Source organism: Pavona decussata, unplaced genomic scaffold, assembly GCF_977016875.1.
Source record: "Pavona decussata unplaced genomic scaffold, jaPavDecu1.1 SCAFFOLD_534, whole genome shotgun sequence".
Taxonomy (NCBI): Eukaryota; Metazoa; Cnidaria; class Anthozoa; order Scleractinia; family Agariciidae; genus Pavona; species Pavona decussata.
Genome location: NW_028145835.1, coordinates 85001 through 107570, shown reverse-complemented (window position 1 = coordinate 107570; position 22570 = coordinate 85001). Strand labels below are relative to the sequence as shown.

Here is a 22570-nt window from a genome sequence, read left to right as displayed (position 1 = left end):
TACAGCAAACGATGTATAGGGATGTCTAAGTACGGCTAAGGATGTTTAAGGATGTATAAGGATGTCTAAGTACAACTAATGATGTCTAAGGAGAGCTAAGGATGTCTATGTACATCTAACGATGTATAAGGATGACTAAGTACTGCTAAGGATGTATAAGCACGGCTAAGGATGTATAAGGATGTCTAAGTACGGCTAAGGATGTCTAAGTACGTGGAAGGATATATAAGTACGGCTAAGGATGTCTTCTTACGGCTAGGGATGTCCAATTACGGCTAAGGATGTCTAAGTACATCTAAGGATGTATAAGGATGTCTAAGTACTGCTAAGGATGTCTATGTACATCTAAGGATGTCTAAGTACAGCTAAGGATGTATAAGGATGAATAAGTACAGCAAATGATGTCTAAGTACTGCTAAGGATGTCTAAGTACTGCTAAGGATGTATAAGTACGGCTAAGGATGTATAAGTACGGCTAAGGATGTATAAGAATGTCTAAGTACGGCTAAAGATGTCTATGTACATCTAAGGAGGTCTAAGTACTGCAAAGGATGTCCAATCACGGCTAAGGATGTCTAAGTACATCTAAGGAGGTCTAAGTACTGCAAAGGATGTCTAATCACGGCTAAGGATGTCTAAGTACATCTAAGGATGTCTAACTACTGCAAAGGATGTCTAATTACGGCTAAGGATGTCTAAGTACATCTAAGGAGGTCTAAGTACTGCAAAGGATGTCTAATTACGGCTAAGGATGTCTAAGTACATCTAAGGAGGTCTAAGTACATTTAAGGGTGTCTAATTACGGCTAAGGATGTCTAAATACATTTAAGGATGTCTAAGTACGGCTAGGGATGTCTAAGTACATCTAAGGATGTCTAAGTATTGCAAAGGATGTCTAATTACTGTTAAGGATGTCTTAGTACATCTAAGGATGTCTAAGTACATTTAAGGATGTCTAAGATTAAGTACGGCTAGGGATGTCTAAGTACATCTAAGGAGGTCTAAGTACTGCAAAGGATGTCTAATTACGGCTAAGGATGTCTAAGTACATCTAAGGAGGTCTAAGTACTGCAAAGGATGTCTAATTACGGCTAAGGATGTCTAAGTACATCTAAGGATGTCTAAGTACATCTAAGGAGGTCTAAGTACTGCAAAGGATGTCTAATTACGGCTAAGGATGTCTAAGTACATCTAAGGAGGTCTAAGTACTGCAAAGGATGTCTAATTACGGCTAAGGATGTCTAAGTACATCTAAGGAGGTCTAAGTACGGCAAAGGATGGCTATACTGCTCAGGATGTCTATGTATATAAGTGTAACCCTAACACGGACCACTATATGAAACCCTACATAAAGTAGTTTATATAAGTGTAGCTGCCCGGACCACTATATGAGTGCCTACACCAAGTAGTTACCGCAATTTGGCAAACGTCGGCTGTTTTGGTTGAATTTGGCCGAGTTTTGAGACTTTTTCTTACGCTTCACGAATCTAAAGCGGTGATTTAAAGATAGTGGCTGGAAGAGATGATTCTGTGCTCGACATTGACTCAGGAAAAGGTGAAAATAATGGAGAATTTTGATTTGCTGACGAAGATGATTTTCCCCTACTGAAGACACAGACGAAGCAATTATGGACGATGTAGCCTCCCACGCAGACGTTCTTAGGGGTTCGTCACGCGTTCCTGCCCCACGTTGGCTATGGACGATGTGGTTTGTGAATGAATACGAAAATACATGTATATGTGACAGTGAGGTAAGAACTTTATTAAAATCCTGTTAAATAATACGTGTTACCTTGTGGCTGTGTGAGCATTATATGAGCTTATATGAACATTTTCATCTGATTTATTCGGCCTTCTAAATTCTAATTTTGAATTTCAAATAGCAATTACCAGGTAATCTGAGTTGTATTCTCCAAAAATATAAGTCTTAATGCTTGCCTTGATATTTACCATCTTTCTCGGAGATTAATTAATATATTTGAGGTGACTGATTTTGCAAGAGAAGTCAAAAGGTAATTTTTTTGTGCAGAGCTACACTGTAAGTGATTTCAAAGTACTATAAAATTTGCATAATTGTACAAAGTATGACTATACAATAACAATAACTGCATTAGCAATTATTTACTATTGAAGAAAACACTTAACAAATTGTTGCTCACAATTAGTCGGGTTATTTTGAGGTGGGCAACATTTGTAAATGTTTACAACACTTAATAAGTAAATAAAAAAGAAATGACGATAACACTTTTAAAACACTTTTGTCACTGCCAGGAAAGATTAGATTTCCTAACCAAGTTTCAAAAGCTGCAATTCTTCACTTGTGAATTTTCATGTTGGCAAATTATATCCAGTTTTCGAAACAAAAGGCTGCATGACCTTTGCAGATTTAACAATGAAAAAAGAAAGCCTTTAGGAAGATTCAACAGCTTAAATGTGTGACAGTTGCACTAACTCATGTAAATTCACAATCACAACAAAATAATTTATTTAGTGTTCAGACCATGTGAGGACTCTGGAATACCAGGTTGATATAATTATCTAGTCACGTCTGACTTGGCTGTCCATGGTGAAATCTAATTTGGCATGTTTGATTGTAAATTTGTACCATTTTTGACTCATGAATGCACGCATGTGCAAGAACGAGTTATCGCGATCTGGGGATTTCACTTGGCCGGCGGGTTGTTAACTTTCATGAATGCACAGTAAATGAGTTATCATAATGTAGGGAAATTTTACTTGGACATTGGTCCGAAAATTTTCCAATTTTGAGATGTTGAAAACGGTGAATCAAAAGAGGAACTTCTAAGGAATGGTTAACAGCTTTAACAGGGGAAAATCATGCATTAGCGGCAAAGTCATTTTTCTTCGATTTGTGGTTTTATCAACCTGATGAGCAGGTGGATCTCAAATCAACTTTTAATCTGCGGACTTTGGTAACGTTCAAGTGCTTCTAGGAATATAACACACAAATAATATTATTACAGGTTTGAATGTGAGTTTGTACTGAAATACTATTCTAATACACTGATTTTTCATTTTCCGAACAGTTCTTGCAAAATGTTTGAAAAACATGCTCTGATAAATTTGCTTCAAAATTGACTTCAAATCGCTTGCAAGGTGTCTCGCGGCGAAAATTATACACTTCTGCTCTTAGGGCTACAATGCATAACAAGTTAAGACCTATCTGAATAAATTTTTGTTTATTAAGGAAAGCTTTTTGTATGTTTCCTATTTTTATTGAGGAAACTTGGCAACTAGGAATAATGTTGTGTAAACAAGGGCAGCACTAAAAGCCAGAGTCAGGAAAACAGAAACTGGAAAAGAAAATCCGGAATCCGGAATCGGAAACTTCAATATGAAAAATAAAACATTTACTGCTAGTGAAAAAGGGAATGTTTAGTTCAAAGTAAGGTCCTTGTCAAATGTAAATTTGATATTTTTCGATAGGTGACACCAGAGAATAAAACTAATTAATTAAGTCATTATTTCCTGCCAATGAAAAGTAAGTGATTCTCACAGGTTTAAAACTGATTGCCCATGAAGTAAAGAAAACTAATTTCATAGTCTATAAGTGGCCTCTATGTTTTGCTTTGAAACTCTATTAAGACTCTATCAAAACAAGCTGAAGCGGGGTGTCCGGAAAATAGACGAAACAAAATAGGCAGAAGATATGCATTCACGCAACTAACCACCTCTTAATTGGAGAGTCCGCCATCTGTACGGTGTGAAGCAATTTGTGTTGTCTCAGAGTCACCTCTATGTTGTCTCTCTCTGTCCCATAGGTAAGTAAAAAAAAAAAAATCTATTCAAAATCGTGTTTCATCATTAGTCGCTTAAAAGCCTCCAAGGACACTGCCCGTTTGTATTTTTCAGGTAACGAATTAAATAAAATCGCTCCGGAGTATCTAAAAGTTCTCTTCCCGAGGCTAAGTTTGGGTCTTGAAGGATGAATGTTTTCACGCCGACATGTATTGTAACTATGGAAACTGTGGTTTCTATTAAAATAATCAGAAAGATACTGGGGCACTAGCAGTAAATGGGCCATCCTAGTGTCTTGAGAGCTTTGCTGGTGCTATCTCGTCTGACAATTATACGTGCAGCTCGCTTTTGTAGGCGCTGTAATCTACTCTTGCACTCAACAGACAATTCAGCCCAGGCCGTGTCGGTGTAGCACAGGACTGGTAACATGAGACAGTTGGACATTGCTTCCTTTATAAAGAGTCCTTTCGTTTATGCCAACAAGTGATATGAGTTTTTTATTCTGTATTTTTTACCCCAAGTCATGTATTTCGCCATTAAATATTCCTAACCGTATTCATTATAGTTTCAGATTCTGGATTCTGGATTCTGGATTCCGGTTTCTGTTTTCTGGATTATGGCTTTTATAATTTTAGTGCTGCCCTGTAAACAAACACATGTGCTCGCAAGCAAATTCACCCAAGTTACGCGAGAATGGAATTTCAATTAACATTTTGAAACTTTTAGACCTTTACATGTATTTTGTTTAGTAAATTGTATTCATTGATTAGACATTCTAACTATTCTAGACTAACAGGGTGCTGTTTCTTTACGATTTGTAAGTTGTGTAAATACTAATGTTTATTTATTACCAATATGCTAATTCGTTGAATTGCTGGACTAACAAGTACCACGTTACCACTATCCTCTTCCGCATTTACGAGTTGGCTCACAGTTGATTTTTTATAGATCTATTCTTTGTGTTCCCTATGGCCTAATCATAATTAATGTCTTTGATTAATTGAATAATGTGCTCTGTTCAGTCAAGCCCTCAACCTGGAAATGACTCACAGGCCCAGTCGCTTGTGTGTTGCTACAGCTCTCCTCCTAGTAAAAGCGGAACTCATTTGGTTTTCAGAAGCATGCATGTGGGGCTTATTAAGAAGCATGCTGGTTGTCTTTTTCTTCTTCGATTCTCTACATGTATAAAGATATGTGTTCTATAACACTCATCTTTACACACTCATATCTACATGTACTGCTGTGGTTTATATTGGCAGTTAACCCACTTGTCTCATTCAAAGATGAAGAAAAAAAATGAAATTATTCTTATGATCACCTGTACTGGGTTTTTAACTAACTGCGAGCCAATAAGGGATGCAAGCTGAGAAAGCTTGTTTTATAAGTCTCATGAGTTGAGTTATCAGTCAGGTATAAGCACTGAAAATAGCAATTAAGGTTAAGCACTCAATTGTACATGTAGGGCTAAGTGCTGACAACTTTGATTAAGGTTAAGTACTCATTGTATTGATTGGGGGTTAAAGCATTGACTGTAGTGATTTAAGCATTAACTAAAGATAAGTTTAGGTTTGCCTTTGCCTTGACCCACAGTTCACATGCCTCGTATATTTGTAAAACTCAACTGGACTTAAGTCTGGTATGTCCTTATGGGTACCTTCCTTTTTTTGTTTTATGGCATCACCTTTAATAAAAGAGCAAGTGCTATCAGACCACAATAATTATTATGAGATTACATCACAAAGACAAATAATGGCTTTAAGAGATAAAGCTTTGTTTAGAGGAGTACAATCATGTAAGTGCATTTTGATCAAATGCTGTGGCAAAAAGACAGTCTTGGCAAGAGGATTGGTAGTAAGAGGAATTTATTGGCGGAAATTTCCAACCTCGTTCCCAGGGTCTCTCCTCTTCACATCCCAGGGAGCAAGAGAGGGGAGACCCTGGTTGGAGCGGGTCACGTGTCTCCCAGAGAAAAATTAGACCCAGGGAGGAGTCCTTCACTTGCTATTTTTTGTCAAGATTTATTGTCCACTCCGAAACAAGACTTTATTGCCCACGCGAAACTCATTCACCTGGCTATGTTTTTCAGTAGTCTTCATTTTGTGAGCCATTGTAACATTAATCTGAAAGCTTAACAAAGTCCTTTGTCTCGAAGCGCTGTACTTTGGAAATCACTTTGTATACATGACAAAATTAACCGTGGACGAACAGCGCCTACCCCTTCAATTCATGGAGTTGTAATCGTGGTTTATTCTAGCTTTGAATGTGCTGATGAAAGATCAGATCTGGAGAACTACAGCGTAAGGAAGGAAACTTGAAAGGAATCGGGCTGATGTCTAACTGTTCTGAAAGGTCATTCTGCAGCCATTACGCTGCTAACAGAGCGTTTCTTTCTGGAAAATATTTTAGCATAAGCGCAGTCGTTCGCGTCTCTGGTATTTAGCGTTGTTGGTTTGTTTACGTCCCCTTTTCTTTTGGGACGTAAACAAACCAATGATGCAAAATACCAGAGACGCGAACGATCACACACATGCTAAAAGATTTGCAAGAAAGAAACACTCTGTTAGCAGGGTTGCAGCAACAAACAATACACAGGAAATAGCACATCAGCAGAACACTTTCGGAAGGAGGATGTACGGTATAACAACATGTAGACGGTATAAATACTTCACGGATCTTTTTAAGGAGCAAAGAAAACACTTTTGAAATACCGTAATCGTTGTAAAACAATAACGAAATAACCTTTGTTCCAGTTGATGGTGTTAATTTAGTTTGCAGCTACAATGGCTCCGAGATACATTTCCGGTCACGTTTGATTCTTTCCTGGCCATCAAATGCGGCGCGGAGGATGACTTCTCGATGACCCGCTTGACCTTAACAATGCCTGACTTTCAGAGATCATGGACTTGACGACTCTAAAAGTAGGTGTGGCAAAAATTCACTTTGTGGAAATGCCTCGCCATGAAGCTCCTCGGCTACCACCAGAAGTAGTCAATTCCCTTTGCTGTAAAGATTTCACCAATGACTTGTATCTCCAACTGCTTTACAATGTCGATAGCAGCTCACATTCACAGATTCCCTCACTTTATATATTTTTTTAGGGGTTTCTGAATGACCACTTGACATGACCTTTGAAACACACGCGAATCGCAAGTTGACTTTTCCCATCTCGGGTACACTTAGTATAGGCAAACTGACACTCAACCACCCCTCTCTCCAGTCATTTATTTGTAATATCTCAGATTCTGGGAGACACGTGACCAGCCCCAACCAGGGTCTCTCCTCTCTCGCTCCCTGGGAAGTGAAGAGGAGAGACCCTGGGAACGAGGTTGGGAAATTTCATGCCTTGAGAAAAATAAAGAGGTCAAGGAAAAAATGCTCAAAGCATATATTCAAGCTAATTATTGTTCTTGAATATTCAGACCTTCAAGTTTTCTGCCATTCTTACATGTACTATTAACAATTGTAATAGTTAACATGTACTTCAAATCAGTGTTTGATTTTAACTAGTCCAGTAGCTCATCTGATTAAATGTCTTTTTTTAGACTCCCAGATGGCTGTAAGGAGTATAGGACTTTCTAAACCAGTAAGTAGGATACATATTGGGCATGTATATACATGTACATACTTGTACTTTTGTCTAAAAACATTGACTACATTACTTGCAATCGGACGTTAAAATTTCAGACATTTAATTTTCGGACAATTTTTGGACAAACATTTCGGACACTGCGCTGAAATATGCCCAAAGTAAATTTACGACTAAAAAACATGAATTAGACTGAAATAAAATCTATGAAAATGATTGTTTTACTGTATCTTTAAGGTTTTACAGCAGGATACACCCACGAGAAAATAACACAAACTCGATCAAGCTTATGCCTTAAGCAGTGTCTCAAATGCTTACCTTTCCAGTGATAAAAAGAACGACTGAGCAAAGCCGCCCAATCCGAATTCTAAACATATCATGTACATTGGCTTTGAATATGTGATGCTGTCACCCAGAAAGTGCTTTTAAAGTTTTATACTATAATGTAAAAATTTCGGACGCTTTAAATTTCAGACGGTTTTATTTTCGGACACTATTTTTGTCCAAAATTAAAATCGTGCGAAATTTTTTGCAAGTAATGTACTATCAAACTGTTTCTGACAATGCACTTGGGTAACCTCAGCAAGCTTCATTGATAATATACTGCATAAATTACATGTATGTAAACTGCTGAAAATCCCGGCAGCTTTATAATTAATACTAACAGTGAAGAGAACTTTAACTTAGTGTTTTCAATAACTGTATTTAATATTCATTAATTAGATCATGTAAAGTATTTGTGTTTGAAAATGTTTTAGGTTATTTCTTTGACCAATCGCAATACTGGCTGTAGGTATAATTGATATTTAATTTACATTATTATTACCAGGAGGACATTCAAGTTCAGATTGCAGTTTTTGCATCAATGGCAGTTGCTGGACAAGTGTGGTACCTGCGGATTGTGATAATGAGACATGATCAAGATGATGCTACCTTTAAGGTAATTTTGTGCTTCCTGTTGGACTCATGATTTGACTAATTGTCTTATAACCAGAGGAACGAAGAGTCAGTGGTCAGATCTAGATTCAGTATTGTGTTGTCGTGTTGCTTCCTTGTATAATTTGTGAATAGTCTTAGAGTAGAAGCATATGTCAAATTTAAGAATGGGATTGTGTGGAAAACTTTGCAAAAGAGTTGGTTGGAGTATATTTGCTCTTCTGGATAGCAACTTATCCAGTGGATAAAGTTATCCGTTCTTTGAACAACTGGGGCCAGGGCAGTAAATCCTGTGCTTAAGACTAGCATGCCATCTATTGTGATTTAAAGCACAAGATGCAGGTGTATTGCATTCTTGACTCTTGAATTTGGGGGCCCACTAAACATCGTGTGGTTATTGTAAGTTATAAAGAAAAATTTGTGGTTTAGGACTGCTGTTGATGTTTCAAGCTAATTAAGCTGATAGGAAGTATAAACGTGTATGGTAACCCCTGTTTTCGAATTGGTAGACTAATAAATAATAAAAGTGCTTTAATTGATCAAAATTTAAGTTCTATCCATGGCCATGGAACAATTCTTTTAGTGCGTTTTAGTCATTCTTTTAAAATCTCTGATCAATGGGCACATACAGGACTTCACTTTTACAACATGATAGGAAATCAAGGCAATTAATTAACAAACTGTGTAAAATTTTACAGACTATATGTCTCGTGAAGTATAGAATCTTGAAGTTAAAACTATAAAATTGATTAGAAGGAAAAGAAAATTTCGAGAGTGGGAGACTTCAATACATTAATTTAACCTGATATTATGGTCATTTTTTATAGACTGTGAAGGATCAAGAAATTGCCAGCAGGTATCACTTGTTACAGACTTTCCCATTCAGCATCTCCTCAGACATTGCCATCTCACTGAAACATCAATGCCCTGAACATTTTAAACTTATGTCTGAAAATTACCAAGTGAGTTAAATAGAATTGTGTATGTAGTCACATGTACTAAATTATATTGTTATTATTTTTAGCTTTTTGTATCATTTCTAACGTTGGTGTGATGTCTAACGACCTAACCGACCAAACTGAATGTAAATGTAAACTAATGTAAATTTGCTGCAGGGTGTATGTAGTCAAAATATTGCATCACACAGTCATACTCTTTAGAGTTATGTTGTACCTGAGGGTGTTGGCCAGGAATGAAACAATCTTTGCCTGATGGTCACCTTGGTCAAATAGTCAGCAACAGAAAATGTAGAAAATTTGTTGACCACTGACTGTTGGTTTCTGCAACCAAGGCTTTTGTGGGAAACAACCACAGTGATGTTTATTAGCAAATAACAGCTGGTGATAGGTAGATTTTGACTGATTTTCAAAATTAGTTACTGTATTTCCTACATTTCTATCAACAGGAGGTTGACTATACCATCATTCAAAATCTCTTGCATGGTTTTTGGTTTGTGATTGAGTTCCATTTGGAACACTTGGGCAGTGAAGCCGACCAGTTTGTGGGTAATGTCTGTGTGGAACCCAAAAATTTCCCTTTGGATGTAGAATGTCCAATAAACAAGAAATTCAATCTTGGCATCTCAGAAGAGTTTGAGTTGAAGGTAAGTTATTGGTAAAAGTGATTGATGAGTGATGTGAATGGCTGTATTTCATTTTAGAGGTGTAGGGCCATAGTGTTTAGTGTGTTGGTCAGTGGTTCAAGGCTGAGCATCTGCTGATCTGAAGTCTTCTAAGACCAGAAACTGAATTTTGGAAAAATTGAAATTCAGAGGTCCCTGGTTTAAAGTCCTGCTCTGGATGCTAGCTGGAGTTGTTCCTCAGTAGCTCCAAGTTTAACTCATTCGCCAGGCTTGTACATGTAAATAACCAGCTGATGGACCTGCCTCCTTCCAGTTGGGATTTGTTGATCATGTTATTGTTCAATTAAATTTAGATCATTACTTCTTTGTGAACGTTTAATGCTCAGCCTCACCGGAGCACTTGTGCTATAATCACAATATGGTACCCAGAGTCCTCAGGCTTTTTGGTCAGCAGGTGGGCGCCAGGAGAGACTCTGGGGACATCAAAAAAATTCAAATTTTTTGATTGCCTTTTTTCCTTAACGGTTTCCATTGTTTTACCGCAGAAATCCTGCGCTAATAAAATTTGATGTCCCCAGAATCTCTCCTGGTGACTAACCGCTTGCCAAAGAGCTTGAGGATTCTGGGTACGATGATTGCTATAATCACTGCTGAGGGTAATTAATACAGTATATTACTGTTGTTGTTATTGTTGTTATTATTATTATTATTATTATTATTATTATCATTATTTGGATAGCGAGAGCTCAACGGGCCTACTCAACCTTACACCAGAAGTCCTAGAAGGGCTGAGGGAGAAACATCCGGGAGCGGTAGATATCGCAGATGAGAGTTTATTATACGGGCTCATTGATTACATTCCTCCTGGCGTTTTTGACCTGATCGACGAGAAAATGATCTTTGATGCTGCATCCAAAACAAAGGGCTCAGCCGGGCCGTCGGGGATGGATGCCGAGCTATATCGAAGAATCCTTTGCTCCAAGAATTTCAAGGCTGAAGGCAAGGTTTTGAGAGAGGAGATTGCCTTTTTCACAAGAAATCTGTTAAAGATCGCTTACCACCCGTCTTTGCTAGAAGGCTACACCTCTTGCAGACTCATCCCCTTGGATAAAAACCCTGGAACACGACCTATTGGCGTTGGCGAGGTCCTGAGGCGAATAGTTGGAAAAAATATCGCTGGATTTTTGAAGGAAGAGATCAAAGACGCAGCGGGCCCCCTTCAGGTTTGTGTAGGCCATAGTGCAGGCTCAGAGGCCGCGATACATGCTATGAGTCAAGTGTTTGCAGAAGAAGGAACAGATGGTATTTTACTGATAGATGCAAGCAATGCCTTTAACCAAATGAACAGATCCGTCGCCTTACATAACATCCAGATAACCTGCAAGGAAATGTCACTTTACATCATTAACACCTACAGAAGCCCGTCGAAGCTCTTTATTTGCGGCGGAGGTGAGATACTATCACAGGAGGGTACAACACAGGGGGATCCCTTAGCCATGCCCTGGTACTCGGTCAATACATCTATCATGATCAAGAGCTTAAGGATAAGCACACCAGGTGTTAAGCAAGTATGGCTAGCCGACGACTCTGCGGGGGGTGGACAAATCGTGCCCTTGTATAATTGGTACAATCACCTGAGTCAGGAAGGAAAGAAGTATGGTTATCTAGTGAATGGACCAAAGAGCTGGCTGATTGTCAAGTCGGACGTACTTGCAGTTGAGGCAAAGAAGGTGTTTGGAGACGAGGTTAATATTACAACTGAAGGTCAGCGCCACTAAGGGGCCGTCATCGGATCTCAAGAGTTCAAAGATCAATATTGTCGGGAAAAGGTCCTTGTATGGAAAGGAGAACTCGAAGCCCTATCTGAGATAGCAAGGAGCCAGCCTCATGCAGCCTACACTGTTTTCACGAAGGGTTACAAATCCAAGTTTACCTATTTCATGCGCACAATAGAGTTGTTTGAAGATTACGTTGACCCTATTCAAGAGGCGATTGACGACTTACTCCTCCCAACACTATTCAGTCAAACGGAGCCCCTCCCTAGCAATCTGCGTCAGCTTTTTACTTTGACACCCGCTCAAGGAGGGCTTGGCGTACCTGACTTATGGTTTGAAGCTCCACAGCAGTTTGCTGCTTCTACGACAATAACAGCATTGCACGTAGATTCCATCACCAAACAGAGCACTTTCATGGTGGCAGGCGAGAGGTCCATGGAGGAGTTAAAAAGACAACATCAAGCTTCAAAAATTGCGTCGGTGAAATCGAGAATGGAAAGTATTGATTCCACTCTACCCTCGGATCTGCTGCGGTCAGTTAACCAGTCGAGAGACAAGGGTGCGAGCTCGTGGCTTACCGCAGTACCTCTTGTCGATCAAGGCTTAGTGCTGAATAAACAAGAATTCAGAGACTCTGCGTTTAAGGTATAATTTTCCCCTGTCTGATTTACCAAGCAAGTGTGTTTGTGGGGAGAAGTATACCGTCTGCCATGCCCTGTCATGCAAAAAGGGAGGGTTCGTGGCGCAGAGACATGATGGCGTCCGCAACCTACTTACCTCTTTTCTTGGTAAGGTTTGCACCAACGTTGAAGTCGAACCACAACTACAACCTCTCGACAATGAGCAATTCAACCTCAGAAGCGCAGTGACAAGTCCGGAGGCAAGACTGGACATGAAGGCAGGGGGCTTTTGGTCTCGAGGAGTTACAGCATTTTTCGATGTCAGAGTAACGCATGTTAACTCCAAGTGTAACCAGGGAAAAGCAACATCGACAATCTTTAAAGAGCAGGAAGAGGAGAAAAAGCGGAAGTACCAACAGAGGGTGCTGGACGTTGAAATGGGATCTTTCACTCCCCTAGTTTTTGGAACCAACGGTGGGATGGGAGCCGACTGCAATTGCTTTCTCAAATGCCTAGCCGAGAAGCTCTCAGAAAAGAATGAGGAACCTTATCACATTACTATCACTTGGATTAGAACATTGCTTTCTTTTGAGATTTTAAGGTCGGTACACACATGCGTAAGAAGCTCCAGGACACCTTTTCACAAAATTCCATTTGGGGATTTCATTGATGACTGCCGCTTAAACGCTAGCCAAGCGTGTCTCCGCTAATTTTAGAAAGTGAATGATGGCGTGACGTTGTAAATTAGTATTTTAGGATCTTTTTAACAACTTTTTTATTTCATCAAAATTTTAGTCTTACTATTGTTAAAAAATTGTGCTTGAAAATAGCTCTGTTGTGCTTGGAAATAGTCGCTTTTTTTAATCGAAATGAATTTTAAATATTGAATTGTAAATAGGTTTTAATAGCTCTTTTTTCTACTTTTAACTTGTAAATATCAATTTTGCTTGGAATATTATAATAAAGAAAGATATTATTATTATTTATTATTTATTATTATTTATTATTATTATTATTTTAACAGCACTATTTTACACTGCTAAAAAGGAAAAAAAGATTTAAAACCAAACATTTGATTGATCAAGCCGTCTTCAGGGTAAAAAGACTGTCTGCTACATGCACATTTTACAGTATGTGCTTCAGATGATTCCTGATGGGAACAGTTTAGCTACGTAAGAATGGACTTGTTTGTTCACACTGGGGCTCCAATTTGTTGGATCATTAAGCCTTCAATTATTCTGCACTTGTGAAAAGATTGGGCCCTACAAAGTATTCACCAACTAAATGAATGGGTTGGATTCTCGTGTAGAACTGGAGTTGGTGGTTTCAAATCTTGGTGTAAGCATCAACAAGGGTCTTTAACCCATTTCAGTCTTACAGTACATGTAGTATTGTTTTCTTTGGCCAATTTTACAAAATGGCAAAGAAAAACATAATGTTCATGGGTGATGTACCATTTAAAAGGTCTTCATGAGTGAAATTTGTTTCTCATGTCAAGATAACTGAAGGAAGTCAGGTCTTTGACAGATATAGTTTCAAAACATCAAAATTAAAAATTACAAAATTTGACTGATCGTTTCATGGGATAGATCTACCCCCAAATTGTAGCTTAATTTGCAGTTCTTAATGCATAGAAAGTTCTGTCCAGAAGATATTGTCAAAGTCTGTAAGTGCATCAAATTGAAACATTTGAAAAATTGTGGAAGTGGTAAACCATATCATAAATACCAGGGGGTACTACTTTTTCTTTAAATACGTAGATCTTTCCAAGACCAGTTTGCTGGCAAAATTTCAATGCAGTTGACTAATTATTGACTAAGTTATGATTTGGATTTGGGTACCCACTAGTGGGTTACCGGGAGAAAAAGGTTAACCCTATAAGTTGCTTGCCATGCCAACTGCAGGGGATGCATCCCCCATTACGCCAAACAATGTGGTTGTGTTTTTGTTTTGTCTGCTTATTTATTGAACGTGGAATGGCAGTATTGATGGTTGATATCCCATTGGCACTAAGCCAATTAAAACTCTGTAATTGCATTATCCAATAATCCAGTTTTTAATAATGATTATTATACAATGTGGTGTTTCCTTAACAGACTGATTCATCATCTCCTCGGAGCTGTGACCCTGCTGACTGCGATCCCCTTGAGTCTGGTATGCCCAGCAGGAAGGACACCACACTGTCCAGTGCAAGTAGTGGGGTCAGCAGTGGCTCCCCACTCAGCCACTCTCCTGCTGTCAGCCAATCATCAAACTCCAGTTTGTCACCTAGGCAACAGTCCCCTGTGGAGTGGCAACATGGTGTCTTCTGGGGAAACTTTGTAGATGGCAACAATGCTCTGCCCCCACCCCCAGACACAGCACCAATATGGGGACCTTACCTTGGAAATGGGGTACATGTAGGCTTGTTTGTAGAAAATGAGTCCTTAAGAAGCCCTTTGGTGGCTAAATAGAGCTTTTACAGTGCATAACACAATAACATTGACATTGCTGAAACAGATGTTATTTTCTGGTTTGTAAAACTCAAATCACTTGAACTGATGACCCAAAATCCCAGAAAATAGCATCTTAGCAAAGTGTTAAATTTAAAAATTTCCCTTAGTGCGGATTTGTGGAGAAGGTGTTTCCAGACATCCCCATGGGCTAGCACATTAATCTTTTAGTGCTCAAAACTGGTGGTTGTTTTGTTTCTAGATCTGCACCTCCTGATCAACATACTACATTGCTGATTATGGCTGCCAGTTGCACTTTCTTATGGAGAATTTATCACTGCTTTTTTGAGCCTAAACAAATATTACCAGTTTTCCTTGTTGTTAACCCATTAGTATAACATGCCATGTATGGCTATTTTAGTCCGTAGCCTGACTAAGTTTGACTGTACACACCTGTATGTGTTTTAACTTCATCACTAAGACATAATGGCCTTTGCTGACATTGTTTTTGACTGATTGTCAATTACTTCTGAGTTATCGCCTGATTTACAAAATGAAATTCAGTAAACCTGTAGTGAAGCAATCAAGTAAAATTTTATGATTCTGTTCTGTTCGCAAGCTCTGGCCACCATATGTTGACTTGGATGACTTTTCCAGGTGAGAAAAAGGTCCTCTAGTATGGCGATATTGTTGTGTGATTCCAAAAAAACACTTAAATTAGATGGGTGGTTATTGTGTCATGTGGTACATGTACTATTCATTCCTCTTCAATGCTTCCTTGAATTGTTGTGTATTCCAGCCGTCTCATCTCGCAACATTAGGTACCTTCAGATCAGAGTAAGAGTACGAGATTGAGTACAAGTACGACTTTCAAATTTCAGACTAATCACATTCCCCAGAACTGTTACTAATTCCGGTAGTTCACCAGCACACAAGGAGGTCCAAGAAACAAGATTAATGGGACAAATGATTATTTGAACCACACAAACTAGATTTCAAAAGTCGTAGGCATAGTTACGTAAAATCGGAAGGTCCCTATTCTCTATCAGGAGAAAGTGACCAGAATTTCTTCTGCAGTGTGCAAGACCCAGGGTTGATTTGATTTGAAGATGTACATGTTCACATTAGCTTGTACATGTATAGAACAGAAATGCTTAGGCCTTTTTCTCTCATTGAGGTTGTTTGAAAAATCCTTCAATTTGGGTGAATTTGCTGAATATCACAAATCGAACATTTCATGCTAGTCAGTACTGCTCAGCACTTTATAGTTTTGTCCACAGAAACTACCTTGAAGCATATAACACAAAGTGCTCAACAGCAAAAACTTTACAACAGCACAAGTTACCCTCTTCAAGTTAACTGCAGTAGCTCATATAGGATGGGATAAATGAATGAATGAATGAATGAATGAATGAATGAATGAATGAATGAATGAATGAATGAATGAATGAATGAATGAATGAATGAATGAATGAATGAATGAATGAATGAATGAATGAATGAATGAATGAATGAATGAATGAATGAATGAATGAATGAATGAATGAATGAATGAATGAATGAATGAATGAATGAATGAATGAATGAATGAATGAATGAATGGGAATTTCAGGGGAAATGCTGAGAGTGGCTATTCTGTCCATTGTTTCCTGATCTAATTGGAATCTGAAAACGTTGGCCTTTTTGAAGGGCGGAAAACCCTAGGAGCAAGGGAAACAACTAGCAACAAACTCAACCCACATATTATGGTGTCAACTCTGGGAATCAAACCCGAGCCACACTGGTGGAAGGCGAGTGTTCTCACCATTGGGCCATCCATGTTCCCCCTTTATGTTACCTGCAAAAGGTGCTAAGTGCTTGTTTATATTTGTTAGGAAAGAAGGCCAAGTAAATAAAGATGAGCAGTATGCTCAGACTCTTCAGGAATTGGAGTGTGGAAGCCCCCCAGATGCAATACTTGGTAGTGAGCTGTTACAGACGCGTGAGACTGGAGACCAAGGGAATGAGCAGAGCTGGTTGGCACAGGTAAGATGGTTGACTGCTACATGTTCAAAAACTGCTTGTTTTATGCTGCATTTTCCTGTGGTGAAAACATTAATTTAAAATGTCAGAGTGGTGTTTCTAGTCTGCTATGTCTTCATCCCTATCTGAACAACTGTTGATACACTTTAGTACAGCTTGATTTAAATGAATAGTCATGATCATAAGGGGTTCCTCCAGGAGATCAAAAGTTAGAAGCAATGTGTACAGCATAATAAAAAAAGGTCTCAGGACAGTCCTGCTCAGTAGCTTTCATCTCAGTCACAGTGGTCACACTTCAGGGACTCATCCACAAACTCAAAAGTTAGAACCACCGTGTACAGGTTGATAAACATCAATGTTAGTTTTTGATCTCACTGCCTGCGTTGGTTTTGACGATTTTCAGTACGGTTTGACAGTTGACTGTCTGCTTCGAGTCTTGATTCGCGACTCGATCCTGCATTCGCATGCGATTCTCGACTCTATCCTTTATACTCGATACTCATGCGATCCATTTCTTACAGGACGCCTCCCATCACGGCCTTACTATTGACAGCCTCGAGAGCGAAGGTGAGAAAAAGAAGAAAACGAAGGAGGAACACAGGCGACTGCTTCAGGAGCGTAGAAGCCTCCTGCAGCAGCAGGATAGGGAAAAACAGGAAAGAGATGATCGCAAACTTGCCGAGGAACTGGCCTACAATGACCTCAAGGCCGCGCGCCAGGCTGCCGGGTTTGTTTCCTGATCCCAGGTGCATTATGAAGCCATACCCCAATGTGATATCCCGGGGGCCCCCATGAGGCTGGGGGGCTTCAGTAGCCAGGCCGGAAGTGACATCTCTGGAGAGCTCGATGCATTCAGCGGGCTAAGCAGCTTCCGTGGGTCTTGTGCGTCCCCATTGGCTAATAATGATGAGGTCATCGATGCATCAAAGATGACATCAGGCAATGGGGACATCCGGGTGCAGGAGTAAAGTGACGACATCACTGTTCATTAAGCAGTCTTTTGTGTAACTGATTATTGGTCAAAGCGTGTTTCTGTGTCCCATAGGCTAGATCAGGAAATCCAACCGAGTGGTTAAGTACGGGGATTTTTGTTTTAGGCGTTTTATCGCTTTTTTTTTTTTTTACCGTGTGTTTGATTAGGGCCAGTCTGATTGGATGTGTTTGACTTTCGTGTTGCAATTTTTTTTTAAAATTTCATTTTCAGTGTCGGCCCGTGGTTTAGGCTTTCAATGAAAAATCCGTTCAGGTTTTTCAGGAAAATGAACGCTTCGGTCTAAATTTAATCTTTTGAGAAGGATCGTGTGAGATTTTTTTTTCTCTTTGTAGGCTGCGATAAAAAAAAAAAAAAAAAAAAATCAGCCTTTTGGCTTCTCACGTCAAGGGAAACATACCCTCGCTTTGTGTTGAGTTCATGTCATCAGGTGTGCACGTGATCAATATTAAATGGAGTGACAAGCATTAGAACAAAAAACAAAACGTTACATGACGCTCCATCGAGTCTTAATTTCTAAAAAATTATGTTTGATGTGAATCAATTTGACAAGTTTTTTGGCTATTGGCTGTTGAAATGTTAGCCATTTGTGGATTCTCTAAATAGAGTTTTACAAATTCGGGGGAAAAAAGTCAGTGTAAATGGAAATCATTTGTCATTTTTTATTTTTGTGATGTGAGTTTTTCTCCTTGAAAGCCTCGCAGGTGCAAAAGTAGGAATTTGTTGTTCGAAGTCGTATACAGTGAAAGCATATTTGCTATAGTGTTGAAAAAGTTAAGATATAAATTTTTGACGAAAGTTTTTCAAACGCTTTGTCGTTGAAGAATTTACTGGTCTCCAATCGAATTTGTGGTTTAGTCACTGTAACACAGTGTAACAGTAGTATGGCTTCTTCGTGCTTAGTTCTTCATTTGTTTGTCACGCAATGCTTCAGAAGCGTTTCGTGACAAAGGAAAGAACCTCGCGAAGGAGACCAGCAGTAGTATTCAATTTTGTAGGCGAAATATTTATGACTCTTAACTGACTTAAGGCATTCCTTTGTTCTTTCAAGAATTATTAGCAATATATCGTGATAAAATTGTTGTGATTTGACCACTTGACAATTTTTCGTGTCGTATTTAAGAATGGATGTGTTTCGTTTTCTTAGATTGAATTGGAATATTAAGCGAACAAGGCTGTAAAATAGAATTGTGAAGTTATATTTTTGGCAAGGTCAGCGATTAACTCAAACAATGCTTAGTTGTGTTAAATGTAATTATGGTGATTTAATCAAGTTACTTGCATTGCATTTTCGTTAGGAACGTTATTCAAGGTTGTCCAATTTTTGGCTTTGCTTTACGATATTATCGCTTTGTTTTTTTTTTAATGTTTTTATATTCGTGTTTGTCACTGTTTCAAGTAAATTCAATGTTTGTTTGTTGTTGTTTGTTTTTTTTCTTTTTTTCGGTGAAATTTAATTTTGTTAGAAATAGGTTTTTAGCTTTATTCAATAGTTTACAAGAAAACATAATTTTTACTCAGGGTATATGCAACTCTTTGTCGAAAAGACCAATTATTTTGTATTTCTACGTAGAATACCATTGGTTTCTATTGGAGCATTTAGGCCAGAACAATCTTCCATCTAAAAATTGAGTGACCCGCAATGCTCAAATGTGTGTTCATATTTCATCATCAGCGGTTTGAATTTTTTTTAATCTTTAAGAAAAATATCTGAGTGCTGGCGTATATAAATGTCTCCGCTCTTTTCTGTGTGTATGAAGGGAGCGGGTTTTTTTTTTAATTCTAAAAGGCGATTTATAAGCGATATTTAGCCGATAAAAATGTGTAAAATATTACAATCCACAGAGGTGAATAGATCGAGAAATTTTGGCGCCAACAAAAGACTTGGCGCCACATGCCACTTTTCGCGGCATTCTGTATTTGGGCAATTCGTCATTTGCTTTTCTGCGTTGGCTTTTATTTATCCGCAGGGAAGAGTGAGTGGTTGTTGTTTTGCAAGACAAGTCAATCTACGAGTGCGTTTGTCCCAATGAATGATTGAAAGCCAAACGACCTTGAAGCAGTGGATCTGTTGCGTGATTATATTCTTGATTTTAGTGCGTTAGATAATGAAGACGGCTGGAAATAGCACACTGAAAAAAAAAAAAAACAACGAAAACTCACGTTGTCATATCAGTATATTTTATTGTACAATAATTTGTATCTTGTAACTCCCAGTAAGAGGTTAATAATAATTGTAAATAAATTGTATCACTGTTTGAACAATTCTGTGATTTTTTTGTCGCTTATCCCCCGGACTATAGGTGATAGGCAGGTTCAAAGTCATTAGACCTAGAGGGGTTTGAATGTTCGTCGATTCGTATCTCCACATTTCTCCTGGTTTCCCCGATGTAATCAACACTGCAAGAACAGTCCTCTTTTTAGACCACATGTGATCTGTGAATATTTTTGTCTTTAAGGTTGAGGACGATGAAAATGTCTTTGAAACCCGTTTTATTGTATAATAGTTTTGCTTCACTTCCTTTTTGGTTTGGTTTTAATCTTTTAACTTTGTAGCCTTGTAAAATAGTTTTGTAATAAGGAAGTGGATATAATTATTATTATTATTATTATTATTATTATTATTATTATTATTATTATTATTATTATTAATGATGTATTATTCAAGAAAGTGACACAGACATACATGTACTCGCAAAAAAAAAAAGAAATTCGAGTGCTCCTATCATGAGTCAAACCCAAGGCCTTTCAATTACTAGTTCGGATGCTCTACCACTGAGGTACAGGAGATTTGTTTTGTTTTTATTTTTCATTCATTTTATTTTATTTACCACACGTTCGACTTACCGCAATAGGCCTTATCACGGTTTTCGACGCCATTTTGATGGGTAGGCAAACAGGCTTGAAATAACAGTGTTTGTATGGAAATCCGATGTCAATAATTTTCATAAGACATCGCTCCTAGAAAAATTCATGAATGGAAACTTTTGGCTCTAGGAAAAGGATCTTAAGGACAAAATTGGAGGGATGTAGCCGTGACAGAAAGCGTCCAGTCGTGTTTTGAACTTTCCATACATTTCCCTGTATTTTTTCCCGCGAACTATTTTAGTAGCAGTTCACGGCTGGTTCGCAATACAGACAAATGTATGGAAAGTTCAAAACACGACTGGACGCTTTCTGTCACAGCTACATCCCTCCAATTTTGTTCTTAAAATCCTTTTCCTAGTGCCAAAAGTTTCCAATTCATGAATTTTTCAGAAGCGATGTTTTATGAAAATTATTTGACATCTGATTTCCATACAAACACTGTTATTTCAAGCCTGTTTGCCTACCCGTCAAAATGGCGTCGAAAACCGTGATAAGGCCTATACCGCACACCCCAATGTCCCCCTCCGATCGACTTGCGCGAATTTCACTGCAGTTGCACGGTGAAGAAATCATTGCATATAATCTAAAAAAAGAGCAAGGCTGATTTCACGGTCAGGGAAGTATATTTTCCAATATTTCGAAAGGCATGGCCTTTCTTCTTTAGGGTATGTTTGAGACTGACCCTGTGAAATCAGCCTTGCTCTTTTTTTAGATTATATGCTTTACAATTTTTTTGCTGATTAGATCCTTCACTACAGGATCCGGTACTTTTATTTTGTCACGGTGGTCCTTGCAAACACAGTTTATCACTGGTTTTTACTAAGAAATCATTGGTCTGAATCTTGTCAGATGTGACTCCTCTGCCTTTCTGCGCCCTATGCACAAAGTTTACAAACTTATCACCATCTTTTCGTCTGGATCTGCTAATTGTACATGCATTTCCGGTCAGCGAATGTTTTCTATTGTTTTGCGATAAGCCGCTGCCTGTTCGAATTTGGTAATTATAACTATCATGAAATGGAAATGCGGGCTCATATATAAGTCACAGGAACCGCGATCTAGCGGGAAGCGCGCCCTTTCGAAATAGTGATCGATCATGCCATTAACAGAAAAGCGCAAGATGCACAACACCAGGAAAAAAAGGAGAGGATTTCTAAGGTCTGCAAACAAAGGGATACCAGAGAAATGCGAAGACAATTTTTAAAAGAGAGAGGGACGCATTCTTCTGCTAAGGAATTGGCGCGTGTTTATTATGTGAAATGGAAGGCATTGCATCGAGACAAATAAAGGGCCATAGACAGAACCAAGGTAAGGCCCGCTTATTTAAACGAAGGAGACTTAAGTTGTTACAACAGAAGAGCGTTTGGTTAGAAAGTCACAATATTTAATCCAAGCCTGGCAAAAAGTCGACTAACATGATCATGCAGTGTACATCGCCAAGGTAATTGTCCAAGGGGCAAGCGTCATAACATTAGGGACCTTCAGATTTTACTACGAGTACGAGATTGAGTACGAGTACGATTTTTCAAATCTAGTTTGCGTGGTTCAAATAACTGCTTGTCGCACCAATCTTGTGTCTTAGGCCTCCTTATGCGCTGATAAACAAAGGGAATTAGTGAGAGTTGTGGGGACGTGACTAGTCTGAAATTTGAAAGCTCAATCTCGTACTCGTGCTCTGATCTGAAGGTCGCTACTGATAGTGGAGGAGTGCGGTCATGAGTGCGGTCCTTAAAATTGCATCAATCCACTGACTCATTTTCAGAACAGAAGGTATCAGGGGCACCCAAAGACAATTTTATCTCAGATCCTTTGAAACGTTATTTCAGGCGATCTGGAGTGGCTTTAAAGCTCTACAGGTTCATTTTAGGCAGCGCTATAATATTTTTATCCAGATAGAGTTCGTTCATTCTAGGGGAACTTGAGTCTTTTCGAAATTAGAAGGACATTTTTGTGCATTTCCCGAAAACCTTAGGTCTTATTTCCTTTCCGAAAATCTTAG

The 22570-nt window shown here is 38.6% G+C and overlaps 1 protein-coding gene and 1 pseudogene across 2 annotated transcripts; both read left to right on the top strand.

Annotated features, from left to right (window-relative positions):
• Positions 1 to 1418: 1418 nt before the first annotated feature.
• Positions 1419 to 19571, top strand: LOC146449964 (uncharacterized). 2 transcript variants are annotated; one of them, XM_085100946.1, is made up of 9 exons: positions 1419 to 1751; positions 7302 to 7342; positions 8175 to 8285; positions 9109 to 9243; positions 9687 to 9884; positions 14355 to 14651; positions 15310 to 15347; positions 16565 to 16715; positions 17234 to 19571. In XM_085100946.1, the coding sequence occupies exons 2-9, from the start codon at positions 7310 to 7312 to the stop codon at positions 17450 to 17452; spliced, it is 1182 nt and encodes a 393-aa protein (XP_084957072.1). In that variant the 5' UTR covers positions 1419 to 1751; positions 7302 to 7309; the 3' UTR covers positions 17453 to 19571. The 2 variants fall into 2 exon arrangements, with proteins under 2 accessions (XP_084957072.1, XP_084957073.1); XM_085100947.1 differs by lacking the exons at positions 1419 to 1751; positions 9109 to 9243 and having other exon boundaries at positions 7141 to 7342.
• LOC146449965 (uncharacterized) lies at positions 10595 to 13210 on the top strand (annotated as a pseudogene).
• Positions 19572 to 22570: the final 2999 nt, after the last annotated feature.

Bases quoted from the DNA above. Each gene is read 5' to 3' on its own strand.
- LOC146449964 (XM_085100946.1), top strand. From the start codon at position 7,310: ATGGCTGTAAGGAGTATAGGACTTTCTAAACCA. The intron at 9,244-9,686 runs GTGAGTTAAATA...TTCTATCAACAG, and splicing joins TTATGTCTGAAAATTACCAA to GAGGTTGACTATACCATCAT. The intron at 15,348-16,564 runs GTGAGAAAAAGG...TATATTTGTTAG, and splicing joins GACTTGGATGACTTTTCCAG to GAAAGAAGGCCAAGTAAATA.